General features: G+C 38.2%; 1 protein-coding gene across 4 annotated transcripts in view; it reads left to right on the forward strand.

Moving 5' to 3' along the window:
- Vgll3 (vestigial like family member 3) overlaps window positions 1–20,049 on the forward strand; it is a 51,180-nt gene that overhangs the window by 14,587 nt on the left and 16,544 nt on the right. For all 4 annotated transcript variants that reach the window (NM_001368760.1, NM_028572.2, NM_001368761.1 and 1 more), the window contains exon 3: window positions 9,434–9,958. In NM_001368760.1, the coding sequence (NP_001355689.1) occupies window positions 9,434–9,958 (525 nt within the window). The remainder of the gene's footprint in view (window positions 1–9,433; window positions 9,959–20,049) is intronic.

A 20,049-nucleotide genomic window follows, 5' to 3' on the forward strand; every position in this document is an offset into this window, starting at 1 on the left:
TCCATATAAATTAGTTCCAGGAGAGTAACAAGTACAACGGTTCCTTTTTCGGCACATTGTCTTATGTAATCCTGTGATGACCTAGTCTGGAAAGGAGAAAGTAGGGTCACAAATTACCCGGAGCAGCCAGGCATCTATAGTGCCAAAGCCAGAACACGTTTAGTATGAGGATAACGACTGTAAAACAATTCAACTGTTCTATGTAGAAATTAGAACAACCAGAGGAAAGCATTGATTGGCTCTCTGATTTTTATACAACAAGGGGGAATGGAGGTCATGTTTTAATAGCCATTGTCAGCATTGTCTTGGTATCATCTTAAATCTGGCCTTCTGGTCTACCCGCTGACTCATCAGTTGACTTTGCCACAAATGTTTCCTAAGGGTCTGCTATATGCTATGTAAATTTCAAGGCACTTTGCTCTACATTCATGGCGTTGCTAATAGAGACAGGGAATAAACAAGGATGTAAGAAGTGACATGCAAGGTCTTACTTTACTGAGGGTGATACTGAAAGCCTTCTCAAAGACAGTTGCATCCGAACATAGGTAATGAGAGCTTTCAACACGTGGCTGTTTCTGGTAAAATGATCTATACAGAAGGAATAGTCAGTGAAAACTTCTTAAAGATGAGTGAAACTTAGAATGTGCATTGAGAAGGAAGTTGCTCAGATATGTGGAGTAGTATGTCCACACAGTGTTTCATGTCTTTTTGTCTCTTGCCCTGCAAAATCTATGAAAACTATATCTATTTATCATATGTGGATTCCCTCAATACTCAAAGTAGCACTTTTCTATGTGGATACTCAAAGAGAAATATAATTCTAGGAGATGGAAATATGTGAATGAAGTTCATTCCATGTATCAAATACTTTTTAAAAAGTCTTCAAAGGAGCATTTAAAAAATTAATCAGTTGTATGAAGTCTTTGAGTGCAGTTTCCATCCCTCCCTACCTCTTTTTCTCCCTCCCTCCCTCCCTCCCTCCCTCCCTCCCTCCCTCCCTCCCTCCCTCCCTCCGTCACTTCCTTTCTTTCTTCCTACAGTTTTCTACTGTATGTTTTATGCTTTTCTGGCAAATGTTTATATATGTCTGCTGGTGCCTGAACCTGTGTATCTACATGTACAGGTCAGACATCAAATTTGGGTGTCCTGTTTTATCAAGTTCTGTCTTATTCCCTTATGACAGGACTACTTTCTAAATCTGGAGATGGGCTGGAAGCCAGCAAGCCCCAGCAATCTTTCTGTTTGCATTACAATGCTGATGTTATAGGTGTACATGTTGTTTGCAGTTTTATTTACAATGAATTCACAGGACCAAGTAATTGCTGGTATAAGTAAACCTGCAAAGTTGGAGAATGCCGAGTGCATTGTCTATTTCTATTTATAAACTGAATGTAGCCATTGTTGCTTCTAGTTACAAATATCTTTCAAAACTTGACTGGAATTGATGGGAAAATTTAAAGATATAGAAAGTTTCTTAAAGAGGAGGTATAATGATTGAGATTCACATGTCCAGTGAAGTGAATTGGTCATAATTCAATATTAATTGAAAAAGCTTCATCTAATTAGATGATTCTGTCTCCAGGTTCTATTCCTTATGGGTTTTGCTCTTCATCTTATTCCTTGATATATACAATGTAGTGTTAGAGCAACAACTTAAAATCTCTCTGAGGAATGGGGTGTGAGGATTTTCTCCCCATCTGAACTGGCTGGTTTGATCATATACAGGTCTTGGACAGGTAGCCACAGTTTATGTAGGTTCATATGTACAATAGCTATATCTATGCCCCGAGGGCAGTATTTCACAGCATATCTATCCATCACCAGCCTCTGACATTCTTTCTCTTCCCTCTTCTGGTATATTTCTTTATCCTTTGGAGGGTAAGAGGTTAATAAGGATATCCCACTTAAGACTGAGTATTTAGTGTCTTTTCAGCTCCTTGACTAGTTCAGGCATTTTATTGACTGCAGTGAACTACAATCTCTAGTCAGATCAAGTTTATATCTTCCCCAGGACTAACCAAAGTTATGTTCCCAGTTGTCTTTCTTACTTGGAAGTGCACTTTTTAACTACAATGGAATATCTCCTAGAGTTCATATATTGGTCTTTCAATTTTAGAAATGGAAATGATTTCTTTATATTCTCTTATACACTTACCCTGGTCAGATAATAAAATTGGGATGACCTCCAGTCTGTTATGTGTTCTTTCAAAAATTATTTCCCAGGATGGGTCCGATTGATCTCTGTTGGGGATTATAGTATCACGTATATTTTGAATGTGAAATAATTAATTTATTAACAGCTTGTGTGAAAGTGGTGTCTTTAGTGGAAAATGGCATTTACCTTTTTCCACTTAATTGACGTATTCACTCTACATCCCAATCTCAGCCCTTGCTTCATCACCTTCTCCAAGTCTCACCTTCATACCCCCTTGCTCCATTCCCTTTTCCCCTTCTCCTCTGTGAAGGGAAGTCCCACATGGGTACCATCCCTTACTGGCACATCAAGTCAAAGCAGGACAAAGTGAATTCTGTCCCACTGAAGCCAGACAAAGCAGCCTACCTAGGAAAAAGGGACCCAATGGGAGGAAGCTACAGAGTCAGTCAGCCTTCACTTCATTTGATAGGGGACTCCCATGGACATCCTGCTGCCCATTTGCTAGATACATGTAGTGGACCTAGGTCAGTCCACGAAAGTTCTTTGGTTTGTGATTCTGTCTCTGAGCTCCCATGAGTCCAGGTTAGTCACCTATGTAGATATTCTTGTTTCCTTGGCCCCTCCAGTTCCCTCAATCTTTCCTTGAATTCTTCCACAACACTTCCCAAGCTCTGCCTAATATTTGGTTGTGGGTCTCTGCATCTGTCTCCATCAGTTGGTGGAAGAAGCCTTTCAGAGGACAGTTCTGCTAGGCATAGCAGAGAATCTGCAAGCATAGCAGAGTGTCATTAATAGTGTCAAGGGTTATCTCTGTCCCAGGGAATAGGTCTCGAGTTGGCCCAGTCCTTGGTTGGTATCTTCTCAATCTCTGCTCCATCTTTATCCCTGGTAGGTTTAGAATGCTCCAGTGGATGGCCTCATACATATACATACATGGACAGCCCTTGGTGGTCTCTTACATGATTCCAGGGGTTGGACCCATGGGGCAGAGAAGAAATAAAGAAAAGACAGATACATTTACAGAAAAACTGGGGGTTTGAGGGTCTAAGTTCTCAAATGGAGAAGCCACAGCATCCGGGAAGCTTGGTGTGTTTTCTTTCCACAGTTGATAAGGGAGGTGGTGTTATTGCACACAGCTGCACAAGAAGATAGGGTTAACTAGTCTAAGTAGGGGAAAAGTCGGTCTTCAGGCTATAACCATCAAGGAAGGAGAATGTTACAGTGCACATTTTCTACACATACATCAGCATCTGCACACGTAGTAGAGAACAGCTTGCCATCTCTTCAAGCCCCACCCAGGGAAGGCTCTGACATTTCCAGAGATTTAAGGCATTCTAGTCTTTTACATGGCTGAGCTCATATGAAGAATAGACATCCACTCAGGACTTCCCTTGCTCCACATGAACACTAACTGGATTTGGTGGCCTATCCAAAGAAGGCAAAGAATTTGAGAGACAGATGAGTAGGTATGGGAAGAGTTGGCCAGGCCAAGGCAGATATGAAAATGTGGTAAATACAGTGTAGTCATGTATGTAATTCTGAAGTTTAAAACTAAAATAAAAAAGAGCTAAAGATAAAATAAAAAATCTCTTTGGGGCAGACTGTTCCTGCAGTAACGTGTGCTCACTGCTACTCACAGTCGAGGATTTTTATAAGTAATGTGTGGAAGCATACATGAAAGGTTTCATGCAGAACTAGAAGAAACATAGTCACTAAGGCAGATGCCTTCTCTTTTCTGTAGATATCCCAATTACTTGGCAGATGGAAAACTAATGTTGTTTTTAATCTAAAAACTCTGTTTTCTAGAAGCTCATATTTCCAGCACAAAGCAATGTCCAGGATATAGTAAGGCCTCAAGGCTATTGATAATGCTAATGACACCATTTAGGGATAGCTTTGAAAGAAGCTGCCGGCACCTGCATTAAACACTCTGGCTTGTAGTATGGCTTTATTATAATCTACTGGTGTGTGTGACATATGAATTTACACCTGAACTATGTTTGAATAATCTATTTCCATAGTAAATCTTTAGATAAAGAGTGCATATATGCTAAGAGAACAGCAGTTACAGTCGAATTCAATTACTCTCCATTGGGCTACCAAATGTCTTTTGAGATGTACAGCTTAGGAAAACAGTGAGGGGTATGACATTTTTGTACCTTATTTTGGTACAGTATTTTGGGAGCTCTATCAAACCTCACAGTGAATTTCAGGACTGAAAACAAAATAAACATGACTTTCTCTTTATCCCCATGAAACATCTAGACTGAAACATCAGTTTCACATATGTTCATGCTTTGGTTTTTATGGAAGGGGTGTGTGTGTGTGTGTGTGTGTGTGTGTGTGTGTGTGTGTGTGTGTTTGACTGTGTATGTGTGTGTGAGAGAGACTCTCTGTGTGTGAGAAAGACTGTGTGTGTGTGTGACTGTGTGTCTGTGTATGTGTGTGAGAGAGAGACTCTGTGTGTGAGAAAGACTGTGTGTGTGTGAGACTGTGTGTCTGTGTGACTGTGTGTGAGAGACTGTGCCTGTATATGTGTGTGTGTGAGAGAGAAAGAGAGAGAGAGAGAGAGAGACAGAGAGAGACAGAGAGACAGAGACAGAGAGAGAGACAGAGACTGTGTATGTGTATCAAGAAGGGGATGGGTCACATAAGCCATAGCAGAGCAGTAATCTCAATTAAAAAACACACTTGATGGGAATTTCTGCCATTTATTTACTTTTCTTATACATTAAACATAAATTTACCTGTTGGTTAGCTGATGCAGCTGAGATCTACTTGGGCAACTCAGGCATGTGGGAAGACCCCTCCAAATGAATAGCCCAGGCTAAGCAGAGCCAAGGAGAAAAGGAAAGAAGAGAGATATCCTGAATCGGTTGGTTGGGAATAAAGATTCCGAATAGACTCTTCATGGAGGCCCTGGAGGCTGCTGCTTCCAGGAAGCTAGAACAGCAAGGGAGAGGACAGTGAGGCCTGACTCACCTCATGATAGTGCCCTGAGGGTTAGCTCCAATTGCAGTCATGAGGCTGATTTTGAGCAAATGCTGCAACAAAGTCCCTGGAGGGCAACCTTCGCACAATTCCTGAATGACAGGAAAGAATGGAACACATTTCACTCCCTTTCTGACCTGGCAGTTGCTTTTTATAGGAAGCAGGAGAGTCATGGAATGGCTCTTAAAAGTATCAAGAACCTACGGATTAAGAATTGAGTTTAAATAATGTTCTTGCTTTCGGTTTTTCTTTTCCTCTCCTCCCCCCTCTTCCTTACAAGAAGCAGGGTTTTGCTCCTAGCTCTGCTCACCTGGAGGACACTCTAAATCCAGGTTGTCAGAGAACTTGGAGACTCCACCACCTGCCTCCTCTTCCTGAGTGCTGAATTCAGAGGCATGCACCCCAATTCTCTAAATGTTTTCTTTAGTGTGAATTTTAAGGGAAAATGTTATATTAGATACTAATGTTTTTTTATCTGTGTTTGCTCTAAGGATATGTCAGAAGGAGATTATCACAGATTACTTAATGATAGCATTTCTTTGTGTTATTTTCCATTTAATATTATTTTTAATATTTACAGACTCAAATCTTTCCTAATTTGTTTCACAGTTTTTTGCTCTCTCTCTCTCTCTCTCTCTCTCTCTCTCTCTCTCTCTCTCTCTCCTCTCTCTGGTATGTAGGGTTGCTATAAAAAGTACTCTTAATATTGTGCAATTCAAAAAAGAATTTAGATCTAAAATAACCTAAAAGAACATTTGGCATCTATGGTCAAACTCCTCTGTTTCTCTATGAAACAGAAATTTCCCTGAAAGTAAGAAGGTGACATTATCTGATATATACTTTGGAAAGACTGCATTGGACAATGGTATCACTTTCACCTGATTTTCCATTTATATAAATAAATGTGTATGTGTTCCTAAAACTGAACTCAACAAAATCATACTTAGGTCATTTTGTATGTATAAGACTCTCAGTATTGTCACCATCCAAATGCCAATATTGTATGAGTGTTGAACAATGAGGACTCTGGAATCCCAATTGAGTCAGTCTTAATATTATCCAGTTCTGAATCATTTCCACTAACCTTAAAGGTAACGTTCCGTGGAAATAGCTCCTGCAGCTTTTCATCTGCTTTCTTCTCCACCAAATGTGGCTATGATTAAGTACTCATAAGCGAAAAGTCACGTAATAAAAAAATTTACATACATATAAAATAAGCATGCTGGTTCTCCAACGCAAAGCACAGTGTAGCGTCTGTATCTTTGCATCACATTTTTTTTTTCTTTAAATAAGCAAATATCACATAGTGATCCTGAATCATAGATTTTTTTCATGACCATATTTTCCATTCAATATTGTATCACTTACTTGTAAAATTCATTATTGTTTGTTGAAAAGGGCTATGTAGATCCCTACAAACTTTCTATTAATCTCAGGAGACCCCTTTGCCAATAGGGAAAATATTAAGTTGCTTTTAATTTTATTTTTCCTGGGGGAATTTTAAAGAGTGGTTCAATTTTTTTTAGAGAGTGGCTTTTAAAAATTAGATTTCTTCTTTCAATGATAATATTTTCACTTGTCATAATAGATGACTTCATAAATAAGACAATAATATTTTTGTAGAGAATGTATTCAATATGTGAATTTGTGTGCGCATATCTACAATGCGTATAGAGTAATAGGATAAAAATAGTTTCATCTTGATACAAATCAAGAGGAAGATATCTAGATAAATGGGATATAATCTCTGTGATTAGGATATTTTCCTCTGGAGGTTCAATAAGAGGAACTTGTATTCCTGGCACATCTTTGTGTATCAGGGGTTGTCAGTTTTCATATTTAGGTTATGGTTGTGCCAGGAGATACAAAGTATTGAAGGATTTCGTACCAAAGATGGGAGGTGTGTCAGCAAAGTAGGAGATTGGTGCCTGGCAAGCTCCCCTACAATGTCCTTAGGACTGATTCCTAAGTACTGTTTTAACCAGTAGTGATTGTCCCCAAATAGTCATTCATTTAAGAGCTTTATCGAAATGACTGAAGGCTTCAGCAACATTTCTCTCCTTTTCTTTCTTGAAGAGCATTGTTTCATATATTTATTCAAGGGTTCTGAGATCCATGGTAATGCTGAAGAGATGAATTTGAAACTGTGGGTCCCTGGTCACAGAAAGAAGGGGTGCAGATCTGACAGAGAAAGAATGGATGTTTATGCCACCATTACGGAACTTAGACAAGATGTCAGACTAAGACAGAGATGAACTGATTTGGTTAACCCCATGATACATGTGACAGGTTATTCAAGAAATTTATATTGAAGTAAGAAAAAAATGTTCATGTCCTGGAAGCATATGAAGTGATAAACATGTTAGATTAAATATTTCTATCAAAGAACACCTGCTAGGATATCCTTTGTTCAAAGGAAAAATCTATATTCTTTTATGCTGCTGAACCTGGCATAAAACCATCAACAATGCATATGCACAGGTAATGCCTCTTGCAAGCTTATGTCCAACTTTAACATAAAGAATCAGTAGAATATTTGCCAGAATGAAAAATACTGGGGAAGATGATTGCAAGAAGATGAATTCAAGCAAGTTATTTCTATTTTAACAGAAGAAAATGACCAAGAGATTAAGAAGTCTCTTTATGGCTCTAAAGATTTGACAAGCCTGCAATGAAAGTGAAGATTTCACAAAACAAAGATTCTATAAATACACATTGTTATAAGAAGTCATCTATGGGCTGGACCTGTGCTTACCTTGGACAGAGGCCTTTCTAAGCACAGGTCTGACTTGGTCATTCTTTAGATTACAACCTTTCTATGATCCTTGGGATATACCTTATGATAATTCACTTCAATTCTCTGGGCAGGAAGCCAACACTCCTCTGAGTCCTTAATATCTTCATAGTCAATCAGTTTGTCTGTCTGTCTCTCATTTCTCTCCACTCCTCTCCTCTTCCCCTTTCTCTCTCTCTCTCTTGGACAAATTTTGCTTATCGAATTTTATCACTTAAATGCTACTGATGCTGGTGGTACTATTGTGCTTTGGTGCTTCTGTGTAGATTGTGTACATATGTTCGTGTTTTGCCTTATATTCCATCACATCAGAATTTTATCTAACCTCTTCGTAGACCTAACTCCTATTCAGCCATTCTAATTCACGATAGTTAGCACTTTTTCGGCTCTTTTTGTGGGCTTGCTCTTGAAAGCATCTTCACATGTCATGTTCTTTCCTTGTGTTCCTCCTGATGGTGATCATCAGTGACAGTTATGTGTGTCTGTTAGCTTTCTCTATGTCTGACCCATGGTGTTGAGATGATAGAGACATTGAATTGAGGGGACTGATGGAGGAGAGGAGGGTCCTCCTTCTTTCTTTCTTGTCTCAAAGTGTGCACTATAGTTTTCTATAAGATCTACGGATACTGAAAAGTATAACTCAATCTGAACCTATGTTGGTTATCATTTCTAGAGACTCTCCAAATCAAGGTTGTGATCATAATTGTTCCCTTTTGTGGCCATTGCAAAGTCTACTGTCCTTTGACCATTGAGGCATGCTATGTGGTTTTGAAGAGTATGTCCATGCATTCCAAATCTTAGACTTTTGCCTGTCTCCATTTTCGCATGGGACTGGAGTGAGAGTCAGATGAGCTCATGAGCAACCTTCAAGAGATGTTGCACACTTGGCTACTCTCATTACATGCTAACCATTGTTATTTCCAAGATCACACAACTGGTAGGTTTCCTTAAAAGTGAGAACATAAAAGATATGCTTTTTAATGATCATTGATTTGATGAGGACACTTGTATATGATCTTCCTACAGTTTCTTACTTCTGACATCGGAATGTTCTGTGTAAATAAAAATTGGTCTGGTATTTAAAAGAAGTGAAAATACTTTTAATCTACACACACCTCATCAATGGCACAAATGTTAACCAGAGAAATGGATTCCAGTGACCTCTCTTTAGAACTAAGAGCCACAAGGAGCCCAAGAGGAAATGAAGCTTTATAGTTATTAAATTGACGTGAAAACCTCAGCTCCGACTGGAATAGCACAAGCTCACAAACCAAATGCAGAGGGCTTCCTCAGGACTTTGAATCTTTTCCCATTGCCCTGCCCTGGGACCCCAGAGTTTATCCCAGTATCAGGTCATTTGTCTTTGGAGAGAGAAAAAGTGTATAATATCATAATCCACTTGCTTGTAAAAAAAAAAAATCACTGGGACAAGCAAAGGCAAGTCCAACCCAGAACCGTATCTTATGTCAATAATGTGTTTTCTATCTTCTCAGACAGCTCAGCTCTTTCGAGCCAGCGGAGTAATTTTCCAACTTCCTTTTGGACCAGCTCTTACCAACCCCCACCCGCGCCTTGTTTGGGGGGAGTTCATCCTGACTTCCAAGTCACTGCACCCCACGGCACCTTTACTACAGCAGATCCCAACTCTTGGCCAGGACATGGCCTGCATCAGACTGGCCCCGCCCCACCCCCCACTGCGTCTGAGTCTTGGCACTATCCTCTGGCATCTCAGGTGAGCCCGTCCTACAGCCACATGCATGACATGTACCTGCGCCATCATCACCCTCACGCTCACGTGCACCATCGCCACCACCACCACCACCACCCAACTGCTGGCTCTGCCTTGGATCCCGCCTATGGCCACCTGCTAATGCCATCAGTGCGAGCTGCCAGGATTCCTGCTCCCCAGTGCGACATCACCAAGACAGATCTGACTACAGTCACCACGGCTACCTCAGCATGGGCCGGAGCCTTTCATGGGACAGTGGACATCGTGCCAAGTGTGGGCTTCGATACAGGTGAGCAGACAGATTTTCCTTCTTTCTAGAGAAGAAAATGTTAAGGCATCAGTTTTGGATGCTTTTTTTTTTTTTGGTAATAGTTTTCTCTCGAGGCTAATATTCTTGTAGAACAGAGCCATTTTGCAATAATCCCTGCATTCCTGTGGGAAGGAGAATGACTTGTACGTGAAAGCGTAGCCTGAGAAAAGTCTCAGCACTTTTCTCTCATCTCCTTTGTGAGGAATCTGTTCCTTTGAACACGATCGTCTCATACCTTATGTTTACAAATAGCTCACCCCCTCTGTAAATTTCCCATGACTCTGCACTCTATACCATGTGTTCTGCCCAGTAGATTTCAAACGTAGTGGTATGCTTCAGTTATGCATTGTAAAACAGATTGTTTTTGGAATGTGGTCTACAGTCCAGACTTTTGAAAAATAAATAAGGACCATATTTTAAGAGTAGACTTTTTTTTCCTACTCTCTCTTTTTTCTTTGTCTTCTCTTTGTTTTCTTTTCCCTTCCTTCCTCTTCCTACATTCTCTGGTTTAAGTAACAGAGGACATCAGTGAGTACTGCAAAGATAATATTCAAAATACTTAGAAGAAGTAATGAATTTAGATACATATATATTATACATATACTATATATTATAGAGTAATATATAGTATATATTATAGAACACATATATCTCTGTAGTTCACTGGTCCTGAAGATTATGGTGTTGGCACTTTCAGGTGTCATTGTTGTCCCCAACCCATTTTAGCCTCTGGTTGAGTGTATGGTGGAGACAGGGTTTTCTGTCTTGGTGAAGAGTATGCTATGGGCCTAAGCATCATGGACTAGCCTTTGTCAGTTGTCAAGTATTAACAGAAAATTTTGTATTCCCGTTATACATGTATGTCAGCATATTAGCATATCTGTACATTACACATAATTTTGTATATATATATATATATATATATATATATATATATATATATTTCTTAAATTCCTATGCAGTATTTCAAATTTCCCAAACTTATTGTTGTACTTGCTCCAAAAGAATCCTGAGTTAGACACTCTATGGTTCTGCATGCAGTCAGAGTCACAGTGGCGTAGCAAGCAAGATGGTAAATGATAATGTTACAATGACTAGTAGTGTGGAACGGAAGTTTCCCTATTGGATGCACAAAAGGCTACACAGTGTAAGCTTAGTAATGGATAATAATTATGATTCATGACTAGTCTATGTTTGTACCCAACCGGAAAAACAAAGCACCCACACGGATTACGATAAATTATTGGCATAACCATTGGAAGTCTCTACTTAGACTAATCTCCACAATGAACTTTTTATTATCTTGAACTAAATGTATATGCAGCAGCAGGGATTGGACTCCAGAGAATCTTCCCATAGTCATTTCCATCATATTTCAGAGTGCCATGACTATAAAAAGAACTGATGCTTGCTATAGGTGCCTCTGACATAAGTGACTGAAGGCATAGCATGGCGTGTTTATCCTGCAGAAGACTGTAAAGCAAGAGCCAGCCCCTCTTGCATGGGCCAGTGATGAGACAGTAGAAGACACTGAGTCTTAGCGGTCATTTTCTAGTCCAAAGTTCAGACATACTATCAAATGCCACATTCAAATCCCAACTGCATGAGCATGGCAAGTATTAATTTATGCAGGAAACAGCCTTTGGGCCAGTTTTGGGATGATGTTCTAGGGGATCATATTTTTGGTGTGAGAAAGATCCTCCAGCCAAGGGGTTGGCTTTCATATTTCAGCCTTTACAAGTTCTTGGTTGTGGCTTGACTCTGGGAAAAGGGACATGACACTGGATAGGGTGTCTTTGTTCATTTGAAGCTAATTACCAAAGAGAACAGTTTCTGAGAGAGCCTTGCCTTGAGGTAACAAGAGGAAAATGGATGATTTCACCACCGAGGGAAAGGGATGGAGTGGTACAACATTCACTTTATGGGTCCAATAAGAGGGCAGTGACTACCCTTCTGTTGTTCAAATTGATTGTAATAACAGATGCTTCCAGGTAAATTCCAAAGCAAGGAGTGACTTCTGTCAAATGACATAGTCAGAACATTTCCCCAAATCCAGGTATCGGAGCCAAGCCAACAAAATATGGATAATTTTCATCTTTCACTAGATGAGAAGTAAATGAAATCAACTACTTCAAGAATATTTTGGTAAAGAAAAGATACAGTAGCTTCCCTTATGAGGGAAGGGCCTTGGGATTCCTGTCACAAATGGTCACAGACAGGGTGGTTCTCACAATTCCGAGACTGCTGAGACCAAGGTCAAGATGTTGGCCATTTTCAAGTCACAGTAAAGCCTGCTTTATTGCTCACAACCGGTCATCTTTCTAGTATAATGTCAATTGGTTGTAGGGTCAAATTAGCCTTGTAGTTTCTTCTGTAAGGCACCCAATCCACTCACAAGGGACCCTTTCTCTAGGCGTAATGATTCATCTCCTAATACTATTACTTTGGGGATTTGGATTTCACTATATTAATCTGGGGAGAACATAAACGTTCCATTTAATGCAAGTGAAATGATAATTTTGGCTGCAATGGTATTTTGAAGAATTTAAAGAAATTAAGGGGCTCTAAGGATGAGAACAGAACTTAGTATGTGACAAAGGTCAAAGTTTTGTACACGGGTTTGAAGGTTTAATATAGTTTTTCTGTTTAGGGACAGATAGGAACACTTTATAGTTTTCTGGTTCTTCTATCCTCTCACTGCTTCTTAGCTTTTCTTTGGTAACAGTAAAACAACCATGGAGAAAAACCTAAATGAGGATGCCATCCCTCAGAACTTTTTGGAAACTTGGGTAGCTCCAAGTTATTCAAGGGTATTACCTCTGCAAGCTAGTGGATAACCTGAGTTTGGAGTCAAGAGTGCCCACCTTTCTAACTCAGCTTGGTCCATAAAACAAAACAATATGGACCTTGAGCGAGGTGCTTCATCTTCCTCATCTATAAAATATGAAACAAGACAGTTCAGTAAAGCCACTACACAGGGGCACACCCGGGATGGTACTCTCATTTCTATTTATTTAAAACCAAACTTGGTTTTAAACTTAAAAGTTATTGCTTATTTTTAATTCAGAAAATCATATGCTCCATTTTAGTAAATATGATTCAGTCATTCTTAGTTATTCACCATCTTGTGTAATAATCCTTAATGTCTAATTCCAGAACATTCTAACCCTTCAGTAAGAAGCTGTTTACTTGTTACAGTCCACTCCCTCCTTACTCCCACTCTCCATTCTTGGTAGCTATTTATTTACTTTGTTGCCTCTACAAAGTTAGCCTTCTCTTCACTGAAGGAAAATAGAATCCTACTCGTGCCTTCTTTCACTTAATATGGTGGTTTCAAGGGTCATTCACTTTATGTGTGCATGGGAATTTTTTAGGAGTGAATCTTATTTTATTGCATGCAAACAGCATAATTTTAATTGCATATTCATTAGTTGGTGGCTATTTGATATGTTTCAATATTTGATTTAATATAATTAAATGATAAATAGTGTTAAATAAATTAAATTGAGTATGATAGCTATTACTATAAGCTATCATGTAAAAATATCTTACTATCTTTTTAAACTTCTTGTAAATATATCTTGTGATGTTGCGATAATCTCGCTTAAATTTTTTATGTGCTTCTGTATATGTGGTGCTTAAGTACTAATTTATTATATTTGTAATAATTTTGTTTTAAAGTATTTTCAGGATTTAAATTAGCAATCCCATGTCATAATAGAGTTCTGAGAGTGGTAGGCATAACTCTTCCCTAAGAATGAAATGAGTTCCCTTGTTTTCTGAAGGGATGAACTCATTCTAGGAGAGTCCTTAGTGCACGTTAAAGTTTGCATTGCTAGAGCTGTGCACATTCATGTGTCCTGAAAGTTTGTGCTGCTGTCACACTTGGCTTACTCTTGCCCTGCTCTTCTCTCTGTTGAACAGGTTTTACATACATACATACTGATACAATCACAAGTCACCTGCATCTGCCCTCCTACAAAGGTCCCAAAGACTCTTAGAAATCTTACATTAGCCTTTCCCCCTTTTATTGGCAGTTTAAGAAGTGGGTTCTGCAAGTCCTATGGGAACTATACTCTCGAAATGTGGGTTTGATAGAAGCAAGATCTATGGTCAAACGTGCTTTGTGACTTAGAGTATTCTGTAATGCTCTCAGAGATCACCATTAATTTCAACATTTGGAAAGCTTTTATCTGTTCTTCAGTAAATGCACGTGTTAAGCTTTGTACAGGAGGAGATTTGTACATTTTGCTCTTTTAGGACCACGCTGAGTTTAAAGCATACATTTCTCAGAATATGCTGTGAAAAATTCACTATAATTCTTTCCCCATAAGAAAGGTCAGAAATTTTCATTTTGCATGAATAATTGTCAGAGAGTATAGGGTAAGACGAGTAGGTAGGCTGAGGATAATATGGAATGTGTTAATCGTGAGAGGAAAGAAAGATGAACGTTAAGCAAGATCAGAGTATTGAGCTGGGTTTCTGTGTGCAAGGAGGAGGTGAATGTGGGAATGTTTGTGTTTGTACTCTCACACATATCATATTAATGCTCAAGGTGACTGCAACTGTGTGCATTGTATTATCAGACATCCATTGGATCACACAAAGAATTTCTAATCTGCTCACCTTCCACTAGTTGTAATGATTATCATATGTCTGTGGAATCCTGGCATTCTAACTTACAGTTTTTATTCATAATTTACCCAATGTAAGATGTACAATCTTGTAAGCCACAGTCTTAATTTTTTCCCTTCTAGTAAAGCTTTGCTAATGAGGCCCTTTTTACTGAAATACAAAGCTAACTTCATTTGTAGCTGTCTCATAGTTCATTACACTTGAACTTACCAGAAGTAAAAGGAGTTTTGCTTTGTGATGCCGCCTCTCTATAAACACAAGCTGCTCCTGGCTTCAGCTTGGGCTCCTCTGAAGATCCCCAGATTTATTTCTCTTACAAGACCTCATGTTATTTCTGCTACAAGCTTATTATGATTTTGTTTTTCACTATGATGAATGTCAAATGCTTTCTATGAGAGAGAGAGAGAGAGAGAGAGAGAGAGAGAGAGAGAGAGAGAGAGAGAGAAACAGGTGACCTAAAATTAAAATTCAAAGGAAAATAAAACAACTTTCTGTACTACACCATATGCTCATAAAATCTGATATGTAAGAAAAGTAATGAAAACATGTTGATGCTATTCTGACTTCTTAAGAAATACATCTAAAGGCAGACATAAATTTATATAAGCCACTACTAAACATTTGGATTCAGTAAGAGAATCTTTAGATGAGCCTTCTCCGAACTATTGTGATTGCTAAAATTTACTTCATCTCTCACTAACCAAGATATCTTCAGATTTCAAATCAAGATTGTGGTTCACATATTAAGTTGTTGCCAGGTAGTGAAACAAAATCATTCTAAATATTAGAGACACAGGTTCCTTGTGAAATGAAGGCTCTGAAGGTTTCCATAAACACAGGAAACTCTATTTCTAATCCTGCGATAATATATTGAGGCATAAACTGGACTATTTCTAAAGGAACTATCTTGCCATCAATGTGATGGTTATTTGAGTAAAGGCATGTGGCCCAAGTCTGATGATCTACTTTGCTCCCCGTGACCAACATGACAGAAAGACTGACTGATCCCAGTCCCCAAAGTCCATTGGCTTCCACATCTGCGGTGCTTTCTCTGCTGTTCTCATTTAGTCACCATGGGCACTGTCCTCACATGCAATAAGCCCCATGCAATCATATATGTACATGCATTAAAAAATAAATATGACAGGTGCATGTCTTTAATTCCAGCACTCAAGAGGCAAAGCTGGTGGATTGCTGTCAGTTTGAAACTAGATTCATTTTCTACACTGAGTTTCAGGTCATCCAGGGCCACAAAAAGAGCCCCATCTCAAAATAAATTAGATTTTTGTTTTTTATTTTAAAAGAAAATCTGGAAATAATTTCGTGGAGTGCATACATTTTCATATAGGTTGAGAATACTGGGTACCACTGGAAAATAGTAAACAAATGTTTTTATTTATTTCTCTTCTGAGCAACTAAAGCTGATAAAGTCACAGACAGTAGTTTTTTATGAAATTTGACTACAAAATTCTGATTTAAGATGAATTTCATAATCTGAATATTCTATGAAAGTAGTTCTTGTCCATAAATGACAAGTAGGTCTTTTATTGTAATTTACTTTGGAATTACTGTTGCTCAAAATTGTTATATGCTGGAATGGGGCAGAAGTCAGTAACAGATTGTCTGATGAGTATGTTTAAAGGCCTAAGTTCAATACTTGGCATCATCCCAGTCCTCCATTCCTGCTGAATTGTTATGTAGCCTATAGTGTTCCTTTTATATAGGCTAAACTATGTCCCTGATTAAGATTATGGTAGCCAGGTGTGGTGGCAGACACCTTTAATCCCAGCACTTGGGAGGCAGAGGCAGGCAGATTTCTGAGTTCGAGGCCAGCCTGGTCTACAAAGTGAGTTTTAGGATAGAGACAGAGAAACCCTATCTCGAAAAATAAAACAAAACAAAAGAAAAGAGAACAAACAAACAAAAAAAGATTATGGTAGGCAGAATTAAGGGCTACCTTGCCATGGCATGAATTGGTTAAGCATAATTTTGTCATAAAAGACAGAAAATAGAAAGCTAGGATAAAACGGTTTATAAGAGCAAATGAGAAAACCTCTGTCTATTGCAGAAATGGGGGAATCAGGTTTCAGTTTCTGATTCCAATCCATTCTGTAAATTTTGCATCTGTAGATTGCATCTTGAAACCTATGTTTACTTATTTGGCAATTGGTAGTCACCTGCTGAAAACCTAAGATTGGATAAATGTCTCTGAAATAACTACTAATTTCTTCTAACTACATTAAAATATTAACTATAATCTAATTATAAATTAGCTGCAATTTATATCTAATAACTTAAAAAAGCATTCAATTTATTTAAAAAAATGTCTAGAGAAAACCAAGCATAACTCATCCAAGACCCTTGAGTATTGGTTGATACTGCAGTGTTTTATTCAAGGTCTTACAGTAACAGAGGGATAGGGCAAGTTTGGAGAGGAATTGTCAAGAAGCCACAGGAGTCAGCCTTATATCTCAATTAAAACACAGGAGCTGGGATAATTTCACCGCAGAGCATAGAAAACACCAAGGAGACAAATAATAGAGATGCTTCATTTAAAACATCCATTCACTCCACTTCATCTCTTCCCAGGGAACATATATTAACCATCTGGATTCTGAACGATTAGGATTACACTGACAATTTCAGTAACTGTTGTGGTAATTTTGTTACCCATGACTAGTAGGAAATTATGAGATTGTCTTCTGTCGTATCAAAAATAGGAATTATTCCTAAATGCTTCCTCTCACCATAGACAATGAGTAAATTTTGATACAGAAGTCAACCTGAACTCTATAATGTTTTACAATGGCTTTAGTGCCGTTCACTAATATTTATATTATTGAATATGAACATTAGTGGTGTTACTTCAATTAAAGTAGTTAAAATGTCACAAAAATGCATACAGTTTATTAATTACACTGCGCAGAAAGTTTTCAAATACAATATAGGGGCTGCTGTATCTGGACTCTTTGTTATTATGAAATTTATTATTATTTAGTAACAGTAAAGAGATTAGTCATCAACAACTCGTCACATTTCTACAAAGCTATTTTCTTCCTTTTGGCATATACTGTAACCTTCCTTTCCACTGAAGGGGGAAAAATTATTAAAGATAAGTTAACGAGTATTTTCACCCTCTTGAGTGGTGTGGTTGTGTTAGGCTCAAGTACAGTGTCACAATTTCATGACCAGAAGGACAATGCAAACCATCTCTGATGTATGTGAAATACTAGGATGCATGCTAAATTTAGCCAGATAATGAACTCTGCATGAAAACACACAGGATGGTGAACCAGAGAGAACCAATGAGTTGCACAATCCTGTAGGCTTCACAAACCCAAGCCGGAATTCCGTAAGCCCTTATTGAAACTTCCAGTTATCCTACAGAAGTAGACACTGCACTCGTAGTCTTTCCTAGGCCTTCTGCTCCAGAAGGATTCACACTCACATATTCAAAATGCAGAACTCACTTCAGACAGTCTTCCTCTTCCATCACATATGTTTGATGTGTGATGAAATCTTCAGGGAAAACTGCAATCATTAGAGAAAACCAATTTGCATATAATAGGGTAAACATGTATTTGTAAGTTTGAAGCCTTGCAAAAGCCAGCTTGATTAAGGGAAAGTTTTGCTCCTCAAATCTATAGCTGGTAGAAAAATAAAGAGCTGTAGTCTTTTAAAAAGCTATCCTGGAAAGTAAGTTAACATTAAAGTACTTTATCCGTGTCTCAGAATCCTCATGACTCTACCATGCATACATAAAATTAAAAGCACACACAATATTAAGAAAAATATTTTTGATATTTAAAATAAGTAAAAGTGATATTCAAGCACTGCTGTCAATCGGGATCTATTAGTAAATTAGGCTTGATGTGCTATGCCTGAATGAAAAAAAATGCAGAAAATGATGTATACATCCTTCAAAAACAAAAGTTGTCTATGACTTATATGTGTTTCAGTGTGCTGCATACAAGTATATAAATTTATTAAAACCAAAGAAAACCTGTCCACTAAGTTATGTTCTAATTAAAAGCTATAAGCAATGAAGTCTCTATTATGAAATTAGTGATAAGAGAAAAATATAAGTTTAGAAAATGAAATCGTTTATATACATATACATACATACACACACACACTCACATACATATGGGTGTAAGAGAAAAGGAGAAAAATATGTACACACATATATAGCATGTTTATTTACACACATATAATTATGTATATGTTAGTGGTACAAAGAATTGAAACAAGATCCTGTAACAACTTCTACCCAGACGTAAAGTAAGTAAGTAAAAAGATAAAAGATTGATTTTATTAGTAAGCCTCTTCCCTAGTCACTTGGAGCCCAAAAGAAAAAAGGTATACTCAACACATGAGGATCATTTTAAACGTCAAAAGAGATGTAGGATATAAGGCTAGAGTAGAACTTAAATAGAACAGACTATGAAATCAATTCTAAGACTCCTCTTACCACTTCATTGCATTGGGCTAGGTGAGTCCAACCTGTAACCTCTCACTTCTTCATTTTTCTGACCTGACCCAACTATGGAATATGGCTGTGTTTCCAGATGGTCATTGTGATATGAAATGAACTCTGCCGTGACCTGTAATAAAGACGGACCACATCAAGCTGAAAAATTCACACCGAATGTGTGAAGCATCTTGAGAAACTGACGCAAGCTTGGAAAACCTCTAACATGTGACTCTCTAACTGAATCTAGTTCTAGTCCAGAAAATTAGCTGTGATTTTTGTTAGCCAACTTCCCTAAGAGTGGTCTTTTGATATCACTGATACACACACACACACACACACACAGACACACACACACACACACACACACACACACACACACACACACAGACACACACACACACACAGACACACACACACACACAGACACACACACACACAGACACACACACACACAGACACACACACACACAGACACACACACACACATACGGGGAGTGGTTAGGCAAAAAATGACAATGGTGTGACAAAGAAAGGGAAAAAGAAACAAGAATTTGATGAAAGGTTAGGGACAGATACACCTTAGGAAATGTTTAAGACATAGCTTTCTTTTTCTAAGATACTCTACAGGTCCAATGTGAAGAAATAGAAATGAACATACTGGCCTCATTGTTATGTACTTACATACAATGAGGATATCCCTTCATAGAACTCAGGGAATTGTATGCATACCAAGAACGTGAGGCTATGAATTAGGCTCAAGATCATTGTGCTAGTTAACACTGTTCTTTGAAAACAGTATCTTTGCGTTTGCTAGTCCATTTTCCAACTTAACTTTGTTTCAACTGAGCTTTAAAATCTTTGGGATTGCTGTACAAGTTGCATGGCACCCTCCTCCTTCTGAAAACCTCTTCTTAAAATTACAGACAAAATTATTCACCATCATCTTTTCTCAATTATTAAT

The sequence above is a fragment of the Mus musculus genome, chromosome 16, assembly GCF_000001635.26.
Source record: "Mus musculus strain C57BL/6J chromosome 16, GRCm38.p6 C57BL/6J".
NCBI classification, from domain to species: domain Eukaryota; kingdom Metazoa; phylum Chordata; class Mammalia; order Rodentia; family Muridae; genus Mus; species Mus musculus.